The 27,283-nt window shown below is 48.7% G+C and overlaps 2 protein-coding genes across 2 annotated transcripts; one reads left to right on the top strand and one right to left on the bottom strand.

Moving 5' to 3' along the window:
• Positions 1–11,663: 11,663 nt before the first annotated feature.
• LOC108928037 (dual specificity protein phosphatase 19-like) lies at positions 11,664–13,598 on the bottom strand. Its single transcript, XM_018741792.1, has 4 exons — positions 13,376–13,598; positions 12,919–12,965; positions 12,671–12,823; positions 11,664–11,882 (listed from the first exon to the last, which is right to left on the bottom strand). The coding sequence occupies exons 1-4, from the start codon at positions 13,596–13,598 to the stop codon at positions 11,664–11,666; spliced, it is 642 nt and encodes a 213-aa protein (XP_018597308.1).
• A 989-nt stretch (positions 13,599–14,587) lies between these two features.
• Positions 14,588–26,337, top strand: LOC108930595 (nck-associated protein 1-like). Its single transcript, XM_029256876.1, is given in 26 exon segments — positions 14,588–14,786; positions 16,766–16,908; positions 16,994–17,084; positions 17,195–17,332; positions 17,421–17,469; positions 17,561–17,717; positions 18,814–18,891; positions 18,989–19,085; positions 19,313–19,419; positions 19,486–19,618; positions 20,366–20,447; positions 20,598–20,656; positions 20,899–21,044; positions 21,145–21,259; positions 21,360–21,479; positions 21,588–21,727; positions 21,836–21,967; positions 22,535–22,753; positions 23,333–23,463; positions 23,593–23,690; positions 23,785–23,878; positions 23,973–24,091; positions 25,133–25,213; positions 25,301–25,394; positions 25,596–25,676; positions 25,924–26,337. Coding segments are annotated over 26 exon segments (3,120 nt in total). The 5' UTR covers positions 14,588–14,693; the 3' UTR covers positions 26,247–26,337.
• The last annotated feature ends 946 nt before the right edge of the window (positions 26,338–27,283 follow it).

Genomic DNA, 27,283 nt, shown 5'->3' with positions numbered 1-27,283 from the left:
TTTTCATACACACACACAGACTGACTGAAATCGCTTGTCCCAAGCAGGGTCACAGTGAACCGGAGTCTAACCAATCAAAATCCAAAATCCAAATCATTCTTTCCCAACTGATTTCTGAGGAAGACTTCTTATCATGAATTAGTTCTTTGTGTAGCTATTCTTGATATACATCTTTTCCTGGTTTCTCTAATCTGAGTCTTGGGTTAAAATTAACTCCTCAGTTGACACAGCCATGTCTACTTGAATAATGTCTTAGAGTGATTGTTAATAATCATTTGGTTCTCCATATTAGGCATTGTCTGTCATTTAGCAAATCTCACATGTTCAAATGAACTGTCCTGGATTCATTGTCATCCCTGGAGCTTCTTTAATCAAGGCATACAAAAAAAATCGACAAAAGTGAACAGCAAACAGACTGAAAAAGAGCAGTCTCCTCACACCTTTGCCTTTCATCTAAACTGCACTTATACGTGTGTGTTATATCTTACACACACACACACACACATACACGCGCATCATCTGAAACAGCTTGTCCCATACAGGGGTCGTGGGGAGCCAGAGCCTAGCCCCGCAACACAGGGCAGAAAGCTGGAGGGGGAGGAGACACACCCAGGACAGGACGCCAGTCTGTCGCAAGGCACCCCAAGCAGGACTTGAACCCCAGACCCACCAGAGAGCAGGACCCAGCCCAACCTACTGCACCACTGCCCCCCCCCCCCATATTACATCTTAGCACTTTTTTATTACTTCAGGTATTTTCACATATACCAGTAATAATTTGATAAATTTGACAATGTACGTGTTGATGATCAGCTTCATCATTGCTTAACTGATTAGTTTTTTTTTTTGTTACATAAAACAATCATGTTTTTTGCGCTTTAATATTTTTACATGCGCCTTAGCTGCTATCAGCTTTGAGAAAAAACTTTGTGTGTTTGTGGAAGTGAAACCTCAGCAAGTTTATTGATGATGTACATGAATCAGTTTCTGTTTGAATGAGCTTTATCCTGAAACAGACAAATGAATGCATGAAGCAGCTGCTGAATAATCTGTGCTATAATCAAAGAAGAAAGTGGAGTCTAAAGGAAATGAAACTGGGTATTTTGGTACAAAGTAAATCCATCTTTAACAAATAATACTTTAAAATTCAAAGGTAAAAAGAATACATTAAAGCAGAACAAAATATGGGAAACGGGGAACTGCTAACACAGTCCGTGAGGACTCTGGGTTTTATCCTCAATCTCCAGCCCTGATCCCTCCTACGGAAACATCACAGGTGAACTTTTGCTGAAGAACAGGTGAACTGCAGGGTCATTGAAATTACTTTAAACATCTCAGAGGAGCCACACACCGTATTTCCCTCCTCTCTCAAATCCACTCATACACAATCTGTTACGCAATTTGTTCTCTTCTGCTTTTCAGTCTCCAGTGCTCTCTTGAAGACAATTATGCACAAGGCTTTCATAACATTTCTTACGTCTTGGCCCTTTATTGAAAAGAAGAGAGCAGCTCAGTTAGGAGGGACGGAGGGTTTCTTCTCTCCCTGTCGAGTCTGTGGAATCCACAACCTTCTGTGCGTGACATCCTATCCATGAAGCCAGAGTCACTCAGTCACACAGGACTTGCCATCTCCCTAAATACAGCTGTAGTCACCGATGAATCTTGCGCTCCAAGTGACCCCCCTCCCACGGAGTCACTTACTTTACCTGGAAGCGAGTCCACACACACTCAGCCTGCTCTGACATAAAAAACTTTGAGGAGCTGCTTCTCCAACCAGACAGCTCCATGGTGACTGGTGGTATTGCATCCTCAGAGCATACTGGCCTAGGGGGTTTCGTGTCAAAGCAGCAGCAACAGCAGCTTCCAGAGCAAAGGAGCTCAAAGCTCTGTCTGTCTCTCCCCCCCCTCCTCTAGCTCCCTCTTTGTCTCACCCTCTGCACCCCCCAATCTATCTCGATTGCTCTGTCTCACTTGGGTAGGTCTGTTCTCAAACACTTTTGGCGCTATTATTTGGCATTTTGAGATGTGAAAATAAGTGTTGTAGCCACACATTTTTAGGCGACTCAATCAGAGGTGACTTTGTCGCTATCAGACTGGAAATCTCATTCATTCTGCTTACCTTCTTGTCTAAGAGCCTGGGAGTATTGATTGTCTCAAATCTGTCCTACACTCAAGATATGAAGCCCACAACCTGGTTCTGCAGATATATCCTGCATAACATCCGCAGGTTCCTCCCCATCAGACCTCTCCAGCTGATGCGGAATACCGTGGTACAAGTTGTGTTTGACCTGCTGAACCATTCCCATGTTTCAACCCCTTCCTACAGCTGTCAGGATGAAGTTCAACACTCTGGGTCCCCCTGAAAAGCATCAATGGATCTGATCCCATATCTACAAGACCTGATCAATCGCCGCACTCCAACCAGACTGCTACACTCCTCCACCTCTGCTCCCTTCGTAATCAAAAGCATGAAGGTCTTCGGTTCTGGCTCCAGTGTGGTGGAATGACCTCCCCCTCTCACTCAGAACTGCTGAATCTCTCTCTACATTCAAGAAGGGTCTCAAAACTCTTCTCTTTCACACTCCATAAGAGTCTTCCTGATCTTCTAAGAGCATGATAAATGTGTAAATGTTTAATAATTTTGTGGTTATAAATTGTAGAATAATGGATAAATATTCATGCATCTACTTGTGACATACATTGGTTCATATGGCAGAATTTGACAAATCAACTGTATGTTAGAATCAGGCATCTGTATCCAAATCTTTACTTCAGTTGATGTAATGCACACATTGAATTTTCTACGAGATATAGGTCGCTTTGAAGAAAACTGTCTGTTAAATGAATACATGTACATGCAAATGTAGTCAGGACCCGTGTCTCACAGTACTTGTGCAGCAGGTCCGGCTTCTGCTGTAGAGCCTATTTGGTTCGGGACACTAGGACTTGGTCATCAGCAAAAAATCCATCCATCCATCCATCTTCCTCCGCTTATCCGAGACCGGGTCGTGGGGGCAGTAGTCCGAGCAGAGCCCCCCAGACTTCCCTCTCCCCACACACCATCTCCAGCTCCTCTGGGGGAACCCAAGGCGTTCCCAGGCCAGCTGGGAGACATAGTCTCTCCAACGTGTCCTGGGTCTGCCCCGAGGCCTCCTCCCAGTGGGACAAGCCCGGAACACCTCCCCAGGGAAGTGTCCAGGAGGCATCCGGAACAGATGCCCGAGCCACCTCAACTGGCTCCTCTCGATGCGGAGGAGCAGCGGCTCTACTCCGAGCTCCTCCCGAGTGACTGAGCTCCTCACCCTATCCCTAAGGGTGCGCCCAGCCACTCTGCGGAGGACTTGGCATCAGCAAAAAATGTAAAAATTGAATTTCATGCCTTAACAGGGTAAGACCAGGTGCTGCAGACTTTCTTAGTCACGCACACACTGACTGCTGTTACTGATTGTCCAAGTCAGGGTCGGAGAACTCTGGATCCTATCCTAGAAGCACAGGGTTCAAGGCAGTTCAGGACAAACTTTAGCTGGGATGCCAGTCCATCCCAAGGCAGCCACACACACTTACTCACTCTTTTAGTGCCACCAGCTCACCTGAAACAAAGACACATGAACACAAACAAAACATGCCAACTCCATGCAGACTGAGCTGGATTCAAACCTTCCCCTGTAGGATCACTATGCCTCTCCTCAGTTTTCTCGTGGCTGTGCTAATTCTTTCGTGTTCTATGACGTGGCTGTTCAGGTTGCAGCACTGAGGAAAAAGTCCGAAACTGTGCTTTAATTTGCAATGTGTCCAAAAAACTGTGACTTTAAGTGGTGGTGATAATGCAGGGACAGTGCAGTGGACAAAAGAAAGGCTGTTGGCACAGTCCAATAAACAGGGCCATAAAACAGCTGATATGAAGGGCTTGAGAAGAAGGTGGGAGGAAGAAGCAGAAGGAGATCTGGTAGGTCTTATCTGCAGGTGATTCATTTGGTTTTGTTAGTTCTGTTATGCTATAAAGGGGCTACATCCCTGTTTTGTGTTGTTAATAAATGTCTTTTTTTGTTGGGGGAAACCTGCCGTCCTTGGCCCCTCTGTCCCACAGTCAGGCACAAAATGTAAATGTTACGGGTTTAGCTTTTTAGCTACTTTGGCTTTACATATACTGTACAGTATGTGCCTTTTTCGAGGCTGCTAGGCTGTTACCTCTTAATTCTCTCTAACTGTTGAGAAGGAAATGTTGTTTTACTGCTTCTTTATTTCTTTACATTTACACTTGTTTTTTTCTCTCGATCCTTGGATGCCTTGCTGGCTGATGCAACCTCTATCTCCTGGCTCCCTTGATTTCTAGATCTTTGCTGATTCTTGAAATCTTTCCAGAAAGAGTTCTTCAAAGTTTCTTGTGACAATTTTTTGATTTCTTCAGACTAATTTCAAAGGTAGGAAATCTCTGAAATATCTCAGGAAACCCTAAACTCTAGTGAAACACGACTTTCTTAGAGGTTGAAGGACCATAGTCAGAACACCTTCAGTTAGCCTATAACCCAGGAACAGTCCAATGTGAGGACCATGCGCAGGGAACACATTCTCTTGCACAGGTGCCCCATCCACCATCACGGAGATGCTATGGTGTGTGCAGCAGGTGCTTGGGTTTCAACACAAACAGTGGTTGGATGCCAGACTCGTGGCAAAATAAAGAAATGATGCAAATATGGCCAATTTCCAAGAATGGGGGGGGGCGTCTGGGGATGTTTGGAACCATATGTCTGCTGATGGAGTTTAGGGGGAATGCAGGAACTTGGTCATGGAGAACACAGGGGCAGTATGGAAATGTGGAGAGCAGCATTGTACACTAGCAAGAGGCAGAAGGGAAGGTTGGAAGAAATGCTCTGAAATGGGTCCTTACCTGTATCCTCACTCTCCAGTTTCATGGACTAGTTTTTGTGTTTCTTCTCAAAGCCCATCATCTAAGGAGCTGAGTGGAAGAACCATCGCCTCCAGTTGCATGCTATGAGCCACTTGCTTCTCTCTGGATAGTATGACCTGGGAGGGCATCGTATCGACTAAAATGCAGAATCCTGGCCTTGTTCTGCTCCCACAGCCTCCTGGTTTAGTTTGGTAGGGTTCTAGTCCTTATCACAGGGCACCAGCAATTCAAAAAAAGTGCTGCTGAGGCCATGTACAGTGGGGCTCTTTTTTAATTTCCTGTTTGTAAAAAATTTTCAATCCGTTTTTTCTTTTCTTGGAAACTCTGTCCCTTCCTGGATCGGGGCCTTGTTGTCGCGGAAGTGCTTGCGTGATCTAGGGATCTCCAGAGCCATATTGGTGAGCTGGATCAGATGACTGAGAAAACTGACAGACAGAGCTGGCAGAACCAAGTGCATAGTGAGGGTGCATGAACAGTAATGTGCTCTACATGACTAACTGGTCCCAGGCCACTGTGTGATACATGAAATCCCTAGAGCAGTGTGTGTGGGGTGTGTGGCTATGGACTGGTGCGTGAAAGCGCATCGGCGCTGAGACTCATTCCACCATGTCATACCACACAGATCCGGTACAGGGAGGTAAACGGCTCCAGTCTGGGCAACCTGCTGGACCAGGTCCATTTGACTGAAGCTACACGAAATTCACCTGCACTCATCACGACTGTCCACAGAAAGGAGGAGTGAAGCGAGAAAGTACATCTGGAGGTTCCCTACCTGAGTCCGTGGCTCTGAATGCCATTGCTCTGCTGCATGGATGATGTGGAGGAACATGAGTCACCTGTGAGGAGAAGAGGTGTGATAACATCATCTCTTGGTACCACCTGTGATGTGAAGTGTTATCAGGTGTATGTGGTGAAAAAGGAGCTTAGTCCAGACATGAATCTCATTTTTTACCATTATCATCACTGTCAAATCTCGTTTCCATTTTCACATTTTCTAAATACTGTGACATGCTGTGTGATGTTTTTCTTTCCATAACTTTCTTAACAATAGAGAAAAGGATGTTTTCCAGTTTACTTTTCACTCATTTAGTTAAGTTTTCTCCACAGTGACATACAACTCAGAGTTAACAAAGAGTATCATCAACAGATGAAGAGCTTTACACACACACACACACAGGACTATGGACACACACTTTTTGCGTCTGACACCACCATATGACTGGTTCACATCCCTCTAGTTGCTCCTATAGAAGTAACATTCAAACAGCAAATACATATATAATCATAGCAAATGGTGTTGGACTCATTTATGGAGCTGTCAGTAGGTGAGGAGAGAAAGGTCTCGAACTCATTGCTTTGAGAGCCCCTTCTAAATGTGGGAGTGATTAAGCAGCTCTGAGGGACATAGGGAGCTCAGTCTACCACACCATGACCAAAACCAGAGGATTTTTGATCTTGGGAGCCTTGTCTACATCTGAAAAATTGTATGTTTCTCCTTTAAAAATACCGACACCCCTATCAGGTGGGGCTCTTTTTTAATTTCCTGTTTGTAAAAAATTTTCAATCCGTTTTTTCTTTTCTTGGAAACTCTGTCCCTTCCTGGATCGGGGCCGTGATCTAGTGATCTATTGGTGAGCTGGATCAGATGGCTGAGAAAACTGACAGACAGAGCTGGCAGACCCAAGTGCATAGTGAGGGTGTGCTGGGAACAACTGTCAGAGGACCCTGTCCAGAATGATTTTAACTACCACCTCTGTGAGAACTTCTCCCATATGATGGAGGAGGTAGGGGACATGGAGTCTAATGGACCCTGTTAAAAACCTCCGTTGTGGAATCAGCCAGGTGCAGCTGTGGCCAGAAGCTTGTTGGTGCCAGTCACAGCAGCAACCCAAGAACCTGCTCGTGGACACTAGTGGTGAGGGGAAACATCAAGCTGAAGAAGGAGGCTTTTAGGGAGTGGTTGGCTCTGGGGACTCCTGACTCAGCACATAGGTACTGGCAGGCAAAAAAAGTGGCAGCGGCTGAGGTTGCAGAAGCAAAATCTGGAGCATGGGAGGAGTTTGGAGAGGCCAGGGAAAATGAATTTTGGTCAGCCTCAAAGAAGGTCTGGAGAACCATCCAGCAGCTAAGAATGGGTCAGAGAAGCTTTGCTCAAGTTGTGCTCAACAAAGGTGGAGAAACTCTGACCTCAAATGAGGACATTGTCAGGAGGTGGAAGGAGCACTTTGAGGAACTCCTAAACCTGAGAAATATGCTTCCCTTACAGAAGTTAGGGCCAGGGGCTTCCGGAGTACCAGAGTCCATATCCCTGGTGGAAGTCACTGAGGTACTTGGAAAGCTCCACAATGGCAAAGCACCGGGGGTGGATGAGATTCGCCCGGAACTGCTTAAGGCCCTGGATGTTGTGGGGCTGTCATGGTTGACATGTCTCTGCAATGTCTCCAGATGATCCCTGATACTTTTGCCCCTCGAGTTTGCCCTGCCCCCAATCAAAAGATTTGCTTCACCCTTTTAAATCCCCAATCACTGATGCCGCACCTGGGTCCATCTCCCTGTGCTCCAGCACATCAGTGTGACAGATGATTCTGCCTCTTCAACATGGACCCAGTGGAGAACAAGCAGCTTCAGAACACCGTCTCAGCACAGGGAGCCCTGCTCAGTATGCATGAACAAACCCTGCAGCAGATGTCCAAATTAATCCATGAGGCTCTGCATGGTCTCCAGCTGAAACCGTCCTTGGAAGCTGAAGGAGCAGCTGCTGCCGTTCACACCAATTCATCTCCAGTTGCTGCCACAGCTGTCCCAGCAATAGACCCCTGACTAGCCATGCCCATGCAGTACAAGGGTGTCCCAGAGATATGCCAGGAATTTCTTCTCCAATGTGAGGTGGTCTTTGCTAGCTTGCCCCATGTTTATCACATAGCTGAAAGCTATGTGACTTACCAGGTGTCTTGACCAAACCTGCTTTTGACTGGGCGTAGCAATTTGGAGCCACCGTACCACTACCTTCTACAGGCAGTTTAAAAAAACAATTTGAACCTGTGTTCGATTATGTGATCCCCGGGAAGACTGGCCAGCAGCGTACCCAGCTAGTGGCAGCTTCTGCCCTCCAGTTTTAAACCCTAGCGTCAGAGAGCCAGTGGAACTCAGCAGTCCTCCTGGCAAGCTTTTGTAATAGTTTGAAGTCTTGCATTTAAGCCAAACTCCCCTACAGGGGAGAAGATTAGACATTCGATCAATTCATGGAGAATGCCACCACTATTGACAGTCTGGCATGAGAATACCTGCTGAGCCTCTGGCAAGTCCCTTCCAAGTCCAGACCCTTTTTCGACCACCTGGAGCCCATGGAGATTGATCAAGGGCGAATGACTTCCGAAGAATGGTAACGGAGGCTCAGGGAGGGGCTCTGTCTGTATTGCGGCAGTTCCCAACACTTCCATGTGGCTTGCCCCAAATGACCTGCCAGTGGAGTCCCCTGACCAGAGCAACAGGTGAGTGATCTCCTCCAGCTATCCTCAGAACTCGTGGTTCCTATAACTTTGTCACGTGGGATTAATTGGGTTGTAGTACAGGTGTTTGTGGATTCAGGGGCCGCTAGTAGCTTTATGGATGTCATATTTGCTGAGGCCCAGTGAATTTCCACCAGTAGGTGTGATGTAGTGTTACAGGTCAGTGTGCTTGACAGGCAGTCACTAGGGACAGGAGAGGTGGAGTCCTGCACTGTGCACCTTAAGCTCCAAGTAGGAGTCTGCCACAAGAAAGAAATCTCTTTATTCCTTATAAAGTCTCCAGATAACCCCATCATTTTGGGATACACCTGCCTTGCTAGGAACAACCCAGTCTTTTTCTGGAGCACTGGGGAACTCTATATTAAGGGATGCAGTGTGCCTCCTAATGTTTGTCGCTCCCATGAAGGGCCAGCCATAGAGAGCTAGTTCTCTCCCATACACAGGAAACCCTACCAAAACTCCATCTCTGTGCTTATTTTTCATGTAAGCTATTGCCCACCGAGTGTAATTATGACATTGGGAACCTGGAATTACTGGCCCTCAAGGAATGGAGGTATTTACTGGAGGGGGCCACTCACCCGTTCTTGGAAGTTCACGATAGGGATGTGGTAATAGTGCCACCAGAACCCATCTTACCCATATCTTGCTTTGTCACTCCTGTGCAGTGGCAATTTCTACAGGACCTCAAAATAGCCCAGGAGGAGGAGCCAGGACCCATGGTAACCTCAGCAGGGAAGGAGTACGTCCCAGTGAGGATGCGGTTTCTATTGCTGCATTGAATGCACGATTCCCTGGCCGCAAGCCACCTGGATAGCCGTAACACTATTATTCTGTTCCAAAACAAGTTCTGGTGGCCCTCCATCCAAGTCGATGTCCAGGAGTTTGTGGAAGCATGTGAGGTGTGCACACATGCAAAGACCCTGAATCAGAAGCTTGCTGGGTTACTGGAACCTCTCCCAGTGCCTTTCCGGTAATGGTCCCATGTGGCAGTTGATTTCCTGACGGATCTACTCGCCTCAGAAGGTAACACCGTTATCCTGGTGGTCCTTGACCGTTTTTCCAGGGCCTGCCGCCTGATCCCCATGCACCGACTCCCCATAGGCCTAGATATGGCAAAACAACTGTTGCACCACATATTTTGCCTGTATGGCTTACCAGAAGACATAGTATCTGATCAAAGGTCCCAGTTCACATCGAGAGTGTGGAAAGCATTTTGGCAGAAGCTGGGTGTATCCGTCAGCCTCACCTCAGGCTACCACTCACAGGCAAACGGACAGGTGGAGCACCTGAATCAGGACCTCAGCCACTTCCTCTGGAGGTACTGCAGCCAGAAGCAACATCAGTGGTTGAAATTTCTGCCTTGAGCAGAATATGCCCACAACTCCCTCTCCCACTTGTCCAAGGGCCTGTCTCCATTTCACTGCCTCCTAGGGTATCAACCTCCACTGTTCTCCTGGTACCCTGGACCCAATGAGGTACGCACTGTGGTCGCATGGTTCCAGATCAGTGAAGAGATCTGGCAGATGGTCCCGGAGCACCTACGTCAGAGCACCCACCAATACAAACAACAGGCAGACAAGCACCATCATACTGGATCATCCCTGGTATAACATTCACCCCTAGAATTTGGACCTTTACTTGCCCTCAACCACGAGATTTGTTTTACGCTCAATCTCCGATCCCACACCTGGGTCCTTCTCCATGTTCCAACTGATCAGTTTGACAGATCATTCTGTGAGATCACACAAGGCATAAGTCGAGAATATTTACTGTCATGAACCTATCTGAGATCCCCCTCTGCTGAGTTCTCATTTCCAAAGTTTTGAGAGTTACCTTCCAAAGGAAGTTAGGAGATGCTCAGTTCACCAAGTCTTGTGTCTTCCACACTTAAGTCTTCCACACTTGTTTGCTCCCTTGTGTTAGCAAAGTTTCCGAGATCTGCTCCTGCTCTGACTGCCGTCAGTGTCCTTCATCTGCTCCTGCTCTAATTGTCCTCAGTTTCCTGGATCTGCTCCTGCTCCGAATGTCCTCAGTTTCCTTATGACCCTGAATGTACACCGTTCATCTGGAGATTCATCTCACTGTGATGTACTTCATTCACTATAAATAAACCCTACACCTGGGTTCATCTTTAGTTCACGTCACTGTCACTATTGTTATCTACACATCCAGAATTCACATAAAACTGATACACACATATACAAACTTACTGATACAACAAGCCACTGCAGAACTCAAGAATCATACAGTTGGAGGTTACTGCTTTAATAACAGAGGAACTACATTTAAATAAATACGTCATGCATAAAAAATAAAGGTGAAAACAAGATTTAAATCAGGTATGAACACACTGGTAGAAGAAATAGTATATTTTTGATATGACTTTATTGCCATGACTTGTATGATTATGTTTTAATATATTTATTTAAATTTAGTGAACAGAAATTATTAATTTTCCATGGTTTGCATTCAACACATATAATGCAAGTGGGATGGAAACAGGAGCAGAAAGACAAAAGGGGCTTAAACCGAGTAAAGCAAAGTACAAGGCAGCTACAGCAATATTCCATTAAATATTAATTACATGCAGTATGTGTTTGCGGTAAGTGCTGTCTGAGTCTACAGCAGCTTGAGGCCATTGACACAAAGAGTATGGAGTGCAGCTTCATCTGTCAGACAAGTTTGTGAATGAAGGAAAAACGGCACTTTGAATATAAGTGGATGAGAAGGTACAAAACCAGGAAACATCAAAATGAGCACAAAACTAATCGAAGGCTCGTAAACCCATCTCGCCAAAAGTCGGCCATGAGTTGCATACTGCCGGTCTTTATAGAGGGAACCGCTGTGTGTCCTTGCATTGCAAACATGATTATTAGCTCTTTATTTATCTCACACTTTTTTCTGAGGTGACTTACCACAGGAGATTGGTACACTGAGCTACTAAACTCATTCACCTATTTTTACTGTATCAGGTCAGGGTAAGTACCTTGATCAAGGGTACTACAGCAACAGGACTTTCAGACTGCAAGGCCCCAGCTCTAACTACGACACCACCTGCTGCCTTCATACACAATGCACAGAAACAGTCAAGCTTGAGTACAGACATTTGGTGCAGTTGTACTGTTGGACTGAACCCCCCCAAATATGAGTTTTGTCCAAGGAAACACGGTTCTAAAGAACACACATGAACACAAACACACGCAGCCTCGTTCCCAACATTTGCACAACGGTGCCCTCTGTGGCCTTCAAGGGTGCACGACACCATTCAGCTGTGGGTCCCCCTGTGGTCTGTAGCCTTTCAGTTGTTCCAGAAAGCCCGGGTTTGGGCAAATGACGGGTCGCGCCTTTTTCACCAAGGTGAAGGCGTCATCGAAGGTCAGGCCCTCCCTGCACATCAGGTATCCGATGACAACCGCGGCAGAACGGGAGACTCCGGCATTGCAGTGCACCAGGACGACACCTTTCTGAGAGGCACAGGAGAAAAATCCAAGGAAGTCGGTTAAATGTCTCCTCGGTCCAGGGACCCAGCACTACCAACCAGGACCTAGAGGAGCATCGTATGCACTTGGTTCTGTTCTGGTACAAGGGTTTCATGGCCCACTGACCCATGTAGACCTCGCACCATGGTAATGTAATGAGAGCAGAAAGCACTCGGCGCTAATGGTGTCCGGTGGCGACAGGACAAGCTGAAAGGCCATAGAGCCACCTGGTGTCATTAGTGCTCCGGCACATTGCCCCGCGTCCCGAGTTACACAGGCGGCAAAAACAATTCGCCATCAGCCAGACTCACTTTACCACACAGTGGAAACTTATAGCTAATAGCTTTTGTAAGGACAAACCTGGGAGAATGTGCATCGTGTGATGCTGTGCAGACGAGGGCCGCTGGCTCCCGAAGCTGTGTGCTGAACAAAGGTGTGTGGAGATACGATCTTCTCTACAGTGCGTCGAATGAGACGTTGTGACAACCGCTCATTTATTATTGAGCACGTTGTGTGCATAGCTAGAAGGCGGGGTGTTCCACATCAGCTGACAGGTGGGTATCAGCTCTTGTGATTAAATGTGTGAGATGGGGATGAATGTGGAGAAGCGGTCCCTCTGTGAGTTCTTTCGTTGCTCACTTTAAATATGCAAAAATGTGCCGTGCTTTTTTAGGAACAAGGCTCCAAATCTTCATGATCTCCCTTCATGACACAAAACATCTCCAACCCAGAGGGCAACATTCGAAAAGAGCATACAAAAAGGAGAACATTACCTCTTTCTTGGCTTGGTCTATGAACTGAGAACACTCCTGGAAATAGGAAGTGATGACCGTGTCCGGGAGGTCCAAGATGCTCAATGTTTTATGAATAAACAAGTCAGGGAAAGCGTTTTCAACACCATACGCAACATTCAATATGTGTGAAACCTAAGACAAAAGAAAGGAATTTCCTAAGACAAAAGGCATATCAAACTACTCATGAAAAATATAGAAATAAATCTCATATTCAGTCCTTGTTTTACCTTAAATTTCCTTAATGTGCCAAAATCCTGGGCAGCATCTTGTGAAGCTGATAAACAAGCAGGCAAACAAATAAATAGCAGCTACTGACCACCCGTGCATTGCCCATGTGACAAACTGTTTTTTTTTATTCCTCAGCCCAAGCAGCATTTCAACAGCTCCATTCCTGTATTAGAACTAAAACTGTATTAAAATCAAAACTTGGGACACAGAGCAGCACACCAGGCACCTGTCGTGAACACTTCCAACGATCTTAATAAACACCTGTCAGCCCTAAGACACTTCATGGAGTCAAGCTGATCCCACCTTGAGCTCCTGATAATGACTCTCGGTTGACGGAGAGCTCAAGGTGTTTCATGTTTGACATCATGTGTAACACACCGTTTGGTTTCATTCTTGTCTATATTGCATACCCTCAATGTACATTTGTTCTAAATGTCACTGCAGCCTGTGGTTTACCTAGCAGCAGGTATGGCCTGACCACTCCGACTTGAAGGTCCCAGCTGTTGTCCGGCACGTAACCACACGACGCTCCGGATGGAAGCGGGTCCTCGACCACATGCACTGTAGAGCCTTTCCATGTCTCGATAATTCTTTTGCCGCTCAGCGTGGTCACCCTGGTACATTGCTTTCTCAGATTGGTCTTGGAGAAGGACTTGATCTCCTGTGCGAGTGAATGCATCTCATGGGTCTACCGGACGCAGGCCACAGCAAAGGAAACAGAAGACGGTCAAAGTCTCTGGATTCCAGAGCTCCTCTTCTTCTCTTGTTCTCTTCTTTTTCTTCCACTTCTTTTTGTTTCTCTTATCCCGTGGCAATTCTTCCTATTTTTACCGTTTCTCCCCTTATTCCTCCAATTGTCACATACTTCTCTTGTTCTTTTTTCTTCGTTCTCTTACTCTTTTGTCTTTGCAGTCCTGCCTTTATTCGTACCTTTGTTCTTTTTTCTTCTCTTCTTCCTCTCCCATTCCTTTTATTTTCATCTACTCTTTTATTCTTTCTTCTCTTATTCCTCTCTGACTTGTCGCCTACAGGTCTGGAGGGGCGCTCCTGTCTCCAGCAGACCTCACTCCGAGGTGGAGCCACACCTGGACAGGTGGACAGGTGGACAGGTGGGCAGGAGACTGGCAGCCCCTCCTACCCACCCTCACTGCAACTGAAACACGAGAAAGTGCAGTTCTGGCTCAACATTGTCTGCCGAAGCAGACACAGAAGAAGACACGACACGTGGGCGGCAGTTCAGACCTCAGAGTCTTTATTATTTACTGTAGATTTTTGATTTTGGGAGCAGCTCACGTACACTGTGAAAATATCGTTTTATAAAAATAGCTCACGAGACTTGATAGTGAAAGATGATGGAATATTCTCTTTTCACTGTCTATCTTGCATCACTGTGAGTTTGGGCGGAAAACTGGTCTATTGAGAATAGTTGGACTCTGTGTAGGATGTTAATAAATTGTTCCATCACTGGAGGGACATAAGGGAAAATAAGGGGGTGGCCGCTAAGCAGGCTGGGAAGGAAGGCTTGAGGCGCAGGTCCTCGTGGAATGGGGTACTCGTAGTGAGCGATTGTCCGGCGGTCAGTGACGTCATCCAGTAAGGCGCGTCTAATTGGCTGAGGCGTTTGAATCACGTGACTCGCGCCGGCCACTCTCTGAGCGTCCTGGCGCTGCGGGAGCTGAGGCAGCCGGTTGGTGACAGTAAATGACGGACGAGCTGGGCTACGGCTACGTTTTCACAGTTTAACGGCGGTTGCTGGGTTCCCTCGTGCAGCGCGATGCAGTCGAGCCAGCAGAAACTGGCGGAGAAACTGACCATCCTGGACGACCGCGGGGTGGGCATGCTCACGCGCATCTACAACATCAAAAAGGTGAGGCGCTGTGACGTCACCCGTGTCGGTAAGCCGCGCGTCATCGGTGAGAAAGGTTGGGGAGTGTCAGTGTGAGTCGGTGCCCCCCCGTTCATATCTCCCTTCTTTCACGTCCCACCCGTGTCCCCCCCACGACGACACTGCTTTGCGTTCAGTTTACAGACTATAGTTTCCCAAGTTCTGTTGCTAGGCAACAACATGTTCCTCTGTCAACGTGAGTCCTGGCGCAGCGTGACGCCGTCCACGCACGGGGTCTGCTACGGAGGACCTTTGTAATGCGTGGTACCGAGGCGCGGTACTAAATGTGGTACTGCGTGGTGGCGCCAGGCCTGTGAGGAGGCAAAGCCCTCGCTCCGTCTGTTCTTCTGCCAGAGGGCGTCATGGTGGCGCCACCGAGAACAAGCGACTCAATCTGTCCGCTACTGGGATGCGAACCCATCTCTCTCTCTGCATCTCACTCACTTTGACGCTGACAGGGATGGACGCATGTCTGGAACGCACCGTGCACATTTGACAAGGGTTTGAATGCTACCTCCTGCTGCAGTAGCCTTGATCAAAGTAGTTACCGTGAACTGAAACAGTAAAAATCACAGTGCTGTAAAAATGCTTGGTGTACAAACGTCACACTGAGTGGCCTTGGAGAAAAGGGGCTCGATTAAGGAATTAATGATAGATAAATAAATGGAAATGCTTCCTTTGGTGTCATCATTCGCTCATTCCTTCTCTTTTACTTCCAAAGTCATGACTCTTTAAGCCGGTTTATTTGTCGGACAGGTTCCACAAAACTCTCACACAAAAAATACTTTGCAGGACTGTTCTGTATGGAACGATTAACTCCAAATCGTATTAAAATTAACTTGAACGACTGAACACAAAAATCTCTTTTCCACAAATTGCGTTAAGTGCTGACGGAGCAGTTTGGGATGTGAACACGTGCAGCGTTCCGCATTGCGGCCCTAAACTCTGTGCCTGTCAGCCTGTGAGTGGTGCTGGACGACTGGTAGTGTAGTGATTAGTGCTACTGCATTTGGATCTGAAGGTTGCAGGTTTGATTCCCACGTGTGCCTTCTTTCTTTAACAACATACAAAACCCTTACTGTAATACTGTAACTTTTTGCAGAAGGAATGCATGGAAATCTGAAATATACTCTTTCCCATTGACACAAACACAGAAGACATTAAATAACCATCTGAAACAAATGTTTTGTGAAACATCTAAGTGCCTAAGACTTTTGCACAGTACTGTATATGAGCTACTTACAGTGCTCTACCCATTTGTACAGCAGGGCAACTTTTACTGTGCCAACTGTGGGTAAGTACCTGGCCCGTTGCTTCCATTCCGCAGCTTGGACGCATCAAATGGGGCATTTTTCCTCCTTACAGCAACAGCTGACGCAGCTGCAGAAGGACAAGTCCGAGATCCTGAAGAGCCTCGCTCTCTACTATTTCACGTTTGTGGATGTCATGGAGTTCAAGTTAAGTGACCTTCCAACTCACAATGATGACTTTGAAAATCTGCTCTGAACATGTTGGTGACAGAATGACAGCAGAGGAGCGTAGATGATGCTGAGGGGGGCTAGCAGTGGATGATGATGATGGTGGATGACGATGGATGACGACAGATGACAAAGGTGCATGTGACGATGGATGACTGGCCGGTGATGGTTGATGACGGTGGCTCATGGTGGCTGGGGAAGGATGATAATGCATGAAGATGGCTGATGTTGATGGATGATGATGGATGACCATGGATGACCACAGTGGACGTCTGCATTGGCAAAGAGTGAGCAAATACTGATGGCTCAGTGCTGAGATCCTCTCCTTCCTGCCCAAGGAACACGTTGGCGAGCTGCTCAACAACATTGATTCGTGCCAAGTTTTCTTTGACATTGCGAGTCCTTTTTGAACCTATTTCAAACTGAGTCGTGACCCACTGTCCGCGCCGCTACCATTTTTCACCTTTCCTTCCTTTCCCTAAGACGGTGAATTTTGACCTGACCAAGAACTTCCTGGACTTGGTTGTGTGCTACGCCACGCTCTTGATGCTGCTCTCCCGCATTGAGGAGCGCAAAGCCATCATCGGACTCTACAACTACGCTCACGAGATGACGCATGGCTCCAGGTACCGCCTCGGTCAGGTGTCTCCTGTGAGCGCCCCCTGCCCCCTGCTGGAGCTCTCATGAGACCTTTGCTGTGCCCCACCGCAGCGACCGGGAGTACCCGAGGCTCGGCCAGATGATCGTGGACTATGAGAACCCGCTGAAGAAAATGATGGAAGAGTTTGCCCCTCACAATAAGGTGAGTGTCACGTAGAGGCCACACCTCCACCTGGCCATGCCCACTTCTCCTGACTTGCTGCTCTCGCTCTCTCTCTCTCGCTCTCTCTCTCCCCCCGCGCTGTGGCCCAGTTGCTGTCAAACGCCCTGGTTTCCCTCCAGACAGTGTACCCCCGCAGGAACCTGTCTGCTGACCAGTGGAGGAATGCCCAGCTGCTGAGCCTGATCAGCGCCCCCAATGCCAAGCTGAACCCGGTCCAGTCAGACACGGTGAGGAGTCTGTACGAGACCTGGTGTTGGCTCGACCCGGTCTGGTCCCGGACTCGACCCGGTGCCTGAGCTCTGCTCTCCCTTCCAGATGCCCTGCGAGTACCTGTCCCTGGACACCATGGAGAAGTGGATTGTCTGTAAGTAGCGGGCTGGTTCATCTCTGCCCCTGGGAGGTGCTGTGTCCAGGTTCCAGTGGCCCGCAGTGATGCCTCTTGTGTCCCATGACAGTCGGCTTCCTGCTGAGCCATACAGCGCTGAACAGCGAGCCGGCTGCACTCAGCCTCTGGAAACTGGCCCTGCAAAGCGGCTCCTGCCTCTGCCTGTTCCGCGACGAGGTCTTCCACACGCACAAGGCATGCGAGGACCTGCTGGTGGGCCTACGTGGGTGAGCCCCCCCTCCCCTGCCTGGCCCCCCCACCTCATACACATAATGCACACGGCCTGCTTGTCTTCTGTGTTCTTCTTCCTGCGCCGACTTAAAAGAGCAAGTCTCCCTCCTCCAATCCTCACCACATTCTATAGGGGAACAATTGAGAGTGTGCTAACCAGCTGCATCACTGTCTGGTACGGGAACTGCAGTGCAGCAGACCGCAAGACCCTACAGCGGACAGTGAACACAGCTGCAAAGATCATCGGTGCCCCTCTCCCCTCCATTCTGGACATTTTCCTTGCACGATGCTCCAGAAAGGCCACCAGTATCGTGAAAGACCCCACTCATCCCTCTCACAGTCTCTTCCAGCTCTTGCCATCAGGAAGACGGTATCGGAGCATCAGAGCCCACTCTGCCAGACTGCTCAACAGCTTTTTCCCCCAGGCTGTGAGAGCCCTCAATTGCAATCACCTTGCCACCCTCTGAAACCTCATCCACAACCTTAGCTCCTGAAACCAGGATCCACTCTCCCCCCCCCCCAACCCACCACATCACACGCACCACATGTAAACTGTTGGATACCTCCTGTGGAAACACACTCTTTTCCTTTCCATATGCAAACCAACTGTAGAAACACACTTTTTTCTCTATATGCACCAGACACTTTCTTATAAAACCTCCAATGTTACAAGGACTTAACAAGATAACACAAATGTTTACTTGTGAATGCACTACAAATCATATTGCACTATTCCTTCTTAAATACCTCTGTTGCACAAATATCATGTACTTGTGAATGCACTACAAATCATATTGCACTATTCCTTCTTAAGTACCTCTACTGCACAGTTATTATGTAAGTACTTGTATTGTATAGTTATACTATAAACAGTTATGTATATTTGCACTAATTTCAGATTATCGACTTAGTAAATTAGTTATGTAGGTCTAAAAGCTGTCCTTAGGTCTAGTGTTGCATGTTTATATTTATGCTTATTTTACACAGCACCGTGGTCCTGCGAGACACGACATTTCGTCCCACTGTATGTCCACACATGTAGTGGAATGACAATAAAGCTTGACTTGACTTGACTGTGTTCTTCTCTTTTAGCTACAACAAGCGCATCAATGACATCAGGGAATGCAAAGAGGCGGCGGCGGCGGCACATGCATAAGTGCGCCCCTGCTGGCTGCACTCCTGCTCCCGCTCAACACCAGCGTGTGTGTTTTTTGTGCTCTTCTCTGTGCCGGGCTGCGGGTTTGAGCTGTGAGCTTTCTCTGCACAGCGGCTCCATGCACAGAGAGAGGCGTCGCTTCCTCAGGTCAGCCCTGAAGGAATTGGCCACGGTGCTGTCTGACCAGCCGGGACTGCTGGGCCCAAAGGTATGGAACCGGAACCCTGCCGTGTCGCTGTGGTGTCTGTTGGTCGCTCCCCTGCAGGGGATCTCCGCTCTCTGACATGGCGGGATCTGTACAGTGTTGTGCGTAAGTAAGTAAACAGTGCATCTTTTCATGTGAGGATGCAGATGAATAAATACACGGTCAATGACTGAATAATTTATCCTGCCTGTGGGCGTGTCCTAACCAGGACCCTCCCACCGCATGTGCAGGCCCTCTTCGTCTTCATGGCACTTTCATTTGCCCGTGACGAGATAGTCTGGCTACTGCGCCACACCGACAACGTGCCCAAGAAGAACGCCGATGACTTCACTGATAAGTGAGGGTGGAGCACCGAACAGCGTGGCCCCACCCCTTTGTAATAGTCCCCACCTCTTCTGTCCAGGCACATGGCAGAGCTCATTTTCTACATGGAGGAGCTAAGGTCTCAGGTGTGGAAGTATGGACCCGTAATTCAGCGCTACTACGTGCGGCACCTGTCCGGGTTCGACGCCGTGGTGCTCGACGAGCTCGTTCAGGTTTGTGCCCCCACCAAGGCCACCCCTCCCACTGTACTGCCTACAGAGCTTCGGCCACTCTACATGGGTACAGATCTCACTGATTTTCATAAATCTCTTAGAAGTATAAGACATTTATTCACTTAGCAGACACTTTTGTCCAAAGCAACTTATAACAGATACTATGTAGTGTTACTAGCCCACACCTTATTCACCAAGGTGACTACACTGCTAGATACACTACTTACAAGGGGTTACTCATCCATGCATCAGTGAAACACCCACTGTGTCACTCACACACTATGGGGGAACCTGAACAGCATGTCTTTGGACTGTGGGAGGAAACCAGAGCACCCAGAGGAAACCCACACAGACACAGGGAGAACATGCAAACACCACACAGACTGAGCGGGGATCGAACCCACGTTCTCTCACATCACCCAGGCGTTATGAGACGGCAGCGCTACTCGCTGTGCCACCGTGCAGTATAAGCTGTACGTTGCTTTGAAGAAAAGCTCCTGATAAATGAATAAATGTAATGTAAACGTTAAGTGTAAAAACCTCACAGTTTCCATTTCATTTAATAGCAGCAACGAGCTGTGTAAACAGTGGAAGTGAGTTGAGTTGAAGTGGCCCCACGTGCTTCTTGTGTTTGCGTGCTCTCTACTACTATGTGTCGCTTCAGAGAGGAAACGCCACTCACTTCTGCTCCACCAAGGTTTGTAAGTCTCTCGCGATGACGACAGTAACACTGAGCCTCTGTTGTAGAACCTGTCCATGTGTTCCGAGGACGAGTCCGTCATAATATCCTCCTTTGTGAACACGATGACTTCGTTCAGTGTTAAACAAGGTAACCGCCCGCTGCTGCTGCTCTTGTGAAAGTCACCGTTGCACTGCTCTGGGTGTTGTGTTCTGAAGGTGGAGAGCGCACACACACAGACACACTCAGGCACACGCAGACACGCATACTGACGGCCTCCCTCTCCCCTTTCTGCTGCAGTGGAGGATGGCGAGGTGTTTGATTTCAGGGGCATGCGCCTCGACTGGTTCAGGTTGCAGGTAAGACGGGGGGGGGGGGGACAATACCTGGTGGTGTTGAGTTCCCGGGCGACCCGATGGCACTAATTAGCATGAACAATGAGACGCCGTGCCCTGCTTTCTTTCGTGCGGATGTTTCGATCCCGAGGAAGCCAAGGCGCATTTTCGTCGCGCACGTTGGCTCCTTCTCAGAGCTGCGCTTGGATATTCTCCCGCGGCGCTTTGCCACCTGCTGGCCGCACTCTGCGTCTTGCCGCCCGCAGGCCTACACAAGCATCTCCGAGGCCTCCCTGGGAATCGCCGAGCACCAGGAGCTCGGCAAGACCATGAACACCGTCATCTTCCACACCAAGATGGTGGATTCCCTGGTGGAGATGCTTGCAGAGACCTTGGACCTGTCCATCTTCTGGTAGGAGCCACTCGAGGCCCCGTCCAGGCGCTGAGCCGACGTACAGCAGGAGGAGCCATTTCGCTCACCTGTCGCCTTGTCACCTGTGCTGCTCTGTAAGCTTCTACAGCCGTCCCTTCGAGAAGATGTTCCAGCAGTGCCTGGAGTTGCCGTCGCAGTCGCCCCACTCGATCGCCTTCGCTTTGCTCTGCACCCACGAGCTCTGCCCCGAGGAGGTGAGTGCCGCTTCCAGGGTGCCTCTCTGCAGGAGGAGCCCATGGAACTGCTGGTGAGCGTTCCTCCTTCCCTTTTGTCCCCCCCCGCCGGTCCTCACAGCAGCACCACATCGGCGACCGCAGTCTGTCCCTCTGCAACATGTTCCTGGACGAGATGGCGAAGCAGGCGAGGAACCTCATTACGGATATCTGCACGGAGCAGTGTACCCTCAGCAACCGGGTGAGGGCAGTCCCCTCGCTCTGTGCTTCCACTGGGGGTCCAGTGTGTTCTGCTAGCTCATTTCCAACCGACAGCCCATCCCCATCCCCCCTTCTCACCTCTGTGCAGCTGCTGCCCAAACACTGCGCCAAGACCATCAGCCAAGCGGTGAACAAGAAGTCCAAGAAGCCCACGGGCAAGAAGGGCGATCTGGAGCATGAGAAGCCTGGGGTGGAGAGCACGCGCAAGGACAGGCTCCTGGTCACCAGGTGAGCAGGTGTCCGCTGCGGTCCAGCAGCCTGCCGTCACGTCCCATCGCGTCTCATCCCCCGGTGGCGCCCGCCCTCCCATAACACCAGCCGCTCTTGTGTCCCCAGTCTGGACAAGCTACGCACAGCCCTGTCCGAGCTCTGCTTCTCCATCAACTACGTGACGAACATGACGGTTTGGGAGCACACGTTCACACCTCGCGAGTACCTCACCTCCCATCTGGAGATGCGCTTCGCCAAGTGAGTCTCCCCATCCCACGCAGTGGCCCCACGAAATAAGTAGCGCTAAAGAGCCCCCAAACAGAACAGGAGTGCGGAGATGCCTTCATTCAACTCCCACCCGCAGTGTTTATAGCTCCCGCCTGCTCTTCTTCCATGTCAGCCATCGGTTACCAGACGAGCAGCGTTGTACATGCTTTTGGGATAACCAGCCAAACAATCGGCATTAAATAGGTGTTTGTAGGACAACATATTTTGTCAGTTTCAGTTTGTGTAGCTCGAAACTAATGAAAACTTTGAAGGTATTACAAAGTGTTTTAATTGATTATTTCGATGTCCCAGATTCGTACCGAACCAAACCAGGGAATAAATGGAGGGTCGTCTGTGTTATTAACCTTTTATTGATTGTGGCTTAATGGTACAAGTTACTTTGGAGTTACGACCAAAATGAGTTCCAGACAGACTTCCAGTTGCAGCAGTCTTTGTAAGTGGAGGAGCCCGAGTACTGTGTTTAAACATGTTCACGTTCAGCTTGAACCCAAACTGTCCAGGGTTGACCGTTTTCGGCCCGCTGTTGTTTGTTGCCAGGTCCATTGTAGGTATGACCATGTACGACCAAGCCACGCAGGAGATTGCCAAGCCCTCAGAGCTGCTGGCCAGCGTTCATGCCTACATGACCATGCTCCAGTCCATGGAGAACCACGTGCAGATTGACATCACCCGAGTCTTCAACAACGTGCTGCTGCAGCAGACGCAGCACCTGGACAGCCATGGCGAGCCAACCATCACCAGCCTCTACACCAACTGGTGGGTACCGCATGCATGGAACCAGAGGTTCGACTTAAGAACCGTTTGGGCTACAACAGCACCCCCTGGTGGCAACAAGCCTGCAGCCCCAGCAAGCGCAGCATATGCTGTATATGTGGTCCGGAGAGTCCAGGGATCGATCGCAATATTGATTGCCATGTGCAGCCAGTTTTTCTTTGTTTAATTTGCTGAACAGCAGAACCAAACTGGGTCACAAGAGTGCAACATAGCGAGAAAATCCAGATACAGGCATCCCTTGATTTACAAATGCCCTTTAGCTAAAACTTTGGTACGGTGGCTATTGGCTGTTGATACCTGGTTTATGATTTACAGAACATAAAGTCGAATCCCGCTCAGTAGCGTGGTCCTCTCGGTTAGGGACGACCACAAGCAGTTTGCCGGTGCCTTGGAGCACGTGCATCCAAGGGTGTGGATGTGGGGAGAAACGGGCAAATTCCATTTCCATCAGCGAACCAGCAACACATTCTGTTCCAGTACCTGTGTGTACGTTGGAGGAACATTTCCTTGGCATTCTCAGCTTCCTGCAGAGATGGTGGTTAAAGGCATGTTCCTGTGCAGGTACCTGGAGACGCTGCTGCGGCAGGTGAGCAACGGCCACATCGCCTACTTCCCCGCTATGAAGGCGTTCGTCAACCTGCCCACAGAAAACGAGCTCACCTTCAATGCCAATGAGTACTCCGACATTTCTGGTGAGACGAGGAGCGCGACAGATGCCCTAAGGGGTCTGCTCGTCTAACACCACTGAGAAGAATGAGTAAAGAGCATGGTGGGTGTGACCTTTGACCCTGTGCTGCTCTGGTGCCCTCGCTGTCCAATAGAGATGAGGGCACTGTCAGAGCTGCTGGGTCCATATGGGATGAAGTTCCTCAGCGAGAGCCTCATGTGGCACATCTCGTCCCAGGTTGCCGAGCTGAAGGTCAGCAGATGTTTCTTTTCTTACTTGGTTGTGCTACTCCTGATTTTATTTACCAGTTTAACAATTGCGGTGATGTTGTTTCCCTCTTCCTCAGAAACTGGTGGTGGAAAATGTGGAAGTTCTCACTCAGATGAGAACCAGCTTTGACAAGCCTGAGCAGATGGGCACGCTGTTCAAGAAGCTGACCTGTGAGTGCTTCATGGGGTGGGGTGGGGCGGGGCCAGGGCTCTGGCTCTCTCGGTTTGCTGTGATGCTCAACTGCTCCTTGTCTTGTGATTTCAGCAGTGGACAGCGTCCTGAAGAGGATGACCATCATTGGCGTTATTCTGTCCTTCCGCTTGCTGGCCCAGGAGGCTCTGAGAGATGCGAGTTTTTTTTCTACCGTCGTCTGCTGCCCCAGGGTATTTAAGTCAAGTGTCAATACACCCCTCCCTTAATATGTAAAATGTAACCAAATGTAAAATTTTAAAACAGGCTTATGATTCAGTACAGCGGCATTTTTCCCCATTAAACGGTCAGTGTGTTTATCCTGTGCGTGCAAAGCGTTGATAGAATCACTGGCCTTTGCTCTGACAGTTCGGTCCCAGTAGAGCACAGCTGCTGTGCAACTTTGATGCTCCCTTGTACGCTGGTACAACAGTTCAGTGAAGGAAACGGCCATTAAATAGGGGAGACAAAAATCAATAAAAAAAGCCAGTTGTATTGCAGTCTTTCAGTTGTTTCCAGTTGTTTTCGGAGAGAACAGGTCAGTCTGGGGGCAGCACAGTTACTGTGTTGCTTTTAGTCTGTCTGCAGGCTGGTATAAGGACACACAGCTGGATAAAAACAGTAAATGTGGTAAAACTGCATTTGAGTCTTCAAAACAAGGTAAAACGTTATTTCAGTGCTTCCGTGTTTCCACTCGTGAGTTCTTGCAGCGCTGTTTAACTCAAGCACCACACTCCTCAGATGGCTGCTATAATAGTGCTCCCCCTCCCAAGTTAAAACGGTTTAAAGTGAGTAAAGGCCTTGATGTTTAAAACAGAGCTGCACAGCTGCTGCAGAAAAGGAGCCTTTTTGATATCAGCTGTAATTTTTAACTGAACAAGAGTAATAGAGGAGCACTCAGCGGTGAAGTACTTCATCTCCCAGTCTGTCACACAGAGGTGTGTATTAGGTGTATTAAATGCATTTTCGACTTACGATGGGTTCCGTGGAACGTAACCCCATCGTAAATCGGGGACCACCTGTCTCTTTATTTTTGGATTTCAATTCATTCGAGGTGACTGTATGGGAACCTATTTTTTCATCCATTAATTTGCCTCCCTCACATTTGGAATTTGTCTAATACGGTGATTTACAGAGCAAATTAACCATGTTATTGTAGGAATGACTGTTCCAAAGGTTGCTGTGTTGTGTGTGCAAGTGGACAGGAAGAGAGACTCTTTCGCACCTCCCTGCAGGTGCTCTCGTGCCACGTTCCCTTCCTGCTGAGCTCCATTGAGGATTTCAAGGACCATATTCCCCGAGAGACAGATATGAAGGTAGGGGATGACTGCACAGCCAAACCTGCTGTGTGAGGCACCTGCTTCGCCCGTTTTGTTGGCTGACGCCACTGGTGTCTCATCCAGGTGGCCATGAACGTGTACGAGTTGTCCTCGGCCGCAGGCCTGCCCTGTGAGATCGACCCGGCCCTCGTGGTGGCGCTATCTTCCCAGAAGTCCGGTGAGGCCCGTACCGCAGAAGCCCGCGATGTCAAGGCTCACTTTTGCATGTGCACTTCGGTTTTACACCTCTAGTTGTCTGCAGGCTGTAGTGCACAGGGCCCCTCGACATACAAATAGTATGTCAGTAATTTATATTTGTTTATTTGTCTGACGTTGCATTTTCTTCACTCTACATCTATTTTCGACAATTTCTGTCTAGGGCAGAGAGAACGTGGTCTGTGTTTGCTCTCTGAGCACATGGAGGGCAGTACAGAGCACCCAGACAGAACAGAACAGGAGTGTGAGCCGCCTTTTCTCAGCTCCCTTCCACAGTGTTTACCGCTCGTGTCTGGTATTCTGAGTGCTGGTCATCAATAATAAGATGAGCAGCGTTGCACATTTATGGGGTGAATCGGTCAACGGAAGGCATTGAAGTGAATTTTGTGGAGAGAAGGTATCTTTTATTTTCAGACAGCTTGAATTAGTTTTAACTTTTAATTTGACTCAATAATATTAAGTTTTTTTTCTATTATTTATTATTGTTATAGCTTTAGCGGCGGCGCTCTTCACCATCCACAAGGGCAGCATTGAGGATCGCCTCAAGGAGTTCCTTGCTGTAAGAACCCGCCGCCGCCACTTATCCACGTCTGCGCCCTCACAAGTTGTTCTGTATCTCAGTTCCTTTTTCTGCAAGTTTTCCTCCATCGCGGAACCCATATGTACTCCATTTTTCTGCCCTTTGGTTGAATTTCAACTCTCCTCAAAAGCTCTAGTATCTTATGTGTACTTAGGATTTTTATTGCACTCATGTCATATTACACTGGCACCTCAGCCTATCAGCCCCAAGTCGAGAATTTTCTCACAGGCTTGACTTGTGACTTTTTGACAACACGTTTCCCAGTTCATTTATTTATTTAAATTGTATTTTCTTTACTTCTCACACACGTTGTCTGAAACCGCTTGTCCCAAATGGGGTCGCGACGAACCGGAGCCTTAACCCGGCAACGCAGGGCGCAAGGCTGGAGGGAGAGGGGGAGGGGAAACACCCAGGACGCAACGCCAGTCCGTCGTAAGGCACCCCAAGTGGGACTTGAACCCCAGAACCACCAGAGAGCGAGACCCAGGCAAACCCGCTGCACCACCGCACCCCCTATTTACTTCTCTGTTTCCTAAATTTTGTGCACATTGTGAAGGTGACCTGTCTACTCAGCCAGCCAGTAGATGGAAGCAAAGGGCAAACAAGAGGAACGGGAGTGTGGGACCACCTTAAACCAACTCACTTCCGCAGTGTTTACGGCTCCTGTCCGCCAAGCGTCAGTGATAAGTGACAAGCCCAGAAACACCGTGCGCATTTATAGGATGAACTGGCCTACCGTCAGTACAGAACAGGACTTTATTTTCTGCCAAACACACACTAATGGTACCACTGATGCCAAAACACTGAGCATTTCTACAGGACCTGGAGACTTTTTTTTGCACATTCCTCAGTTTAAATTCCTTTAAAGGACACAACACCCGGAGCAGGGTTTAAAGTGGGTTTTGTGTGAAGTGAGCCACATGTGGATTCTGCCCCTCGAGATATGCTCATGGCTACAGTGACAGCCGGGGGGGGTGGTTGGTAGTTGCTTCACTGTAGTTGGCCTTGTCCAGCCTGCTGAAGATTGGTCAGGAAACCGACAAGTTGTCACTGGCAAGCGGGAGTCCGTGTACCTGCTCCTCAACAGGGTGAGTCCGTTTCCATGGAGACCCCAGGGGTCCTTTGCGTTCAGAGCATAGCCTGCCATGTTCTAGCCTTTCCCTTTGGTTACATGCGTAGCCCCTTAAACACTACACCACCTACAGTTCATTCCGCCCAGAGCCCCATCCCGTGTCATGTGTTCGCACCAGATCGTTCAGGAGTCGCCGTTC

The sequence above is a fragment of the Scleropages formosus genome, chromosome 12 (genome assembly GCF_900964775.1).
Source record: "Scleropages formosus chromosome 12, fSclFor1.1, whole genome shotgun sequence".
Lineage (NCBI taxonomy): Eukaryota > Metazoa > Chordata > Actinopteri > Osteoglossiformes > Osteoglossidae > Scleropages > Scleropages formosus.
Note: the sequence above shows the minus strand (reverse complement) of the source record. Positions and strands in the feature narration are given on the sequence as shown.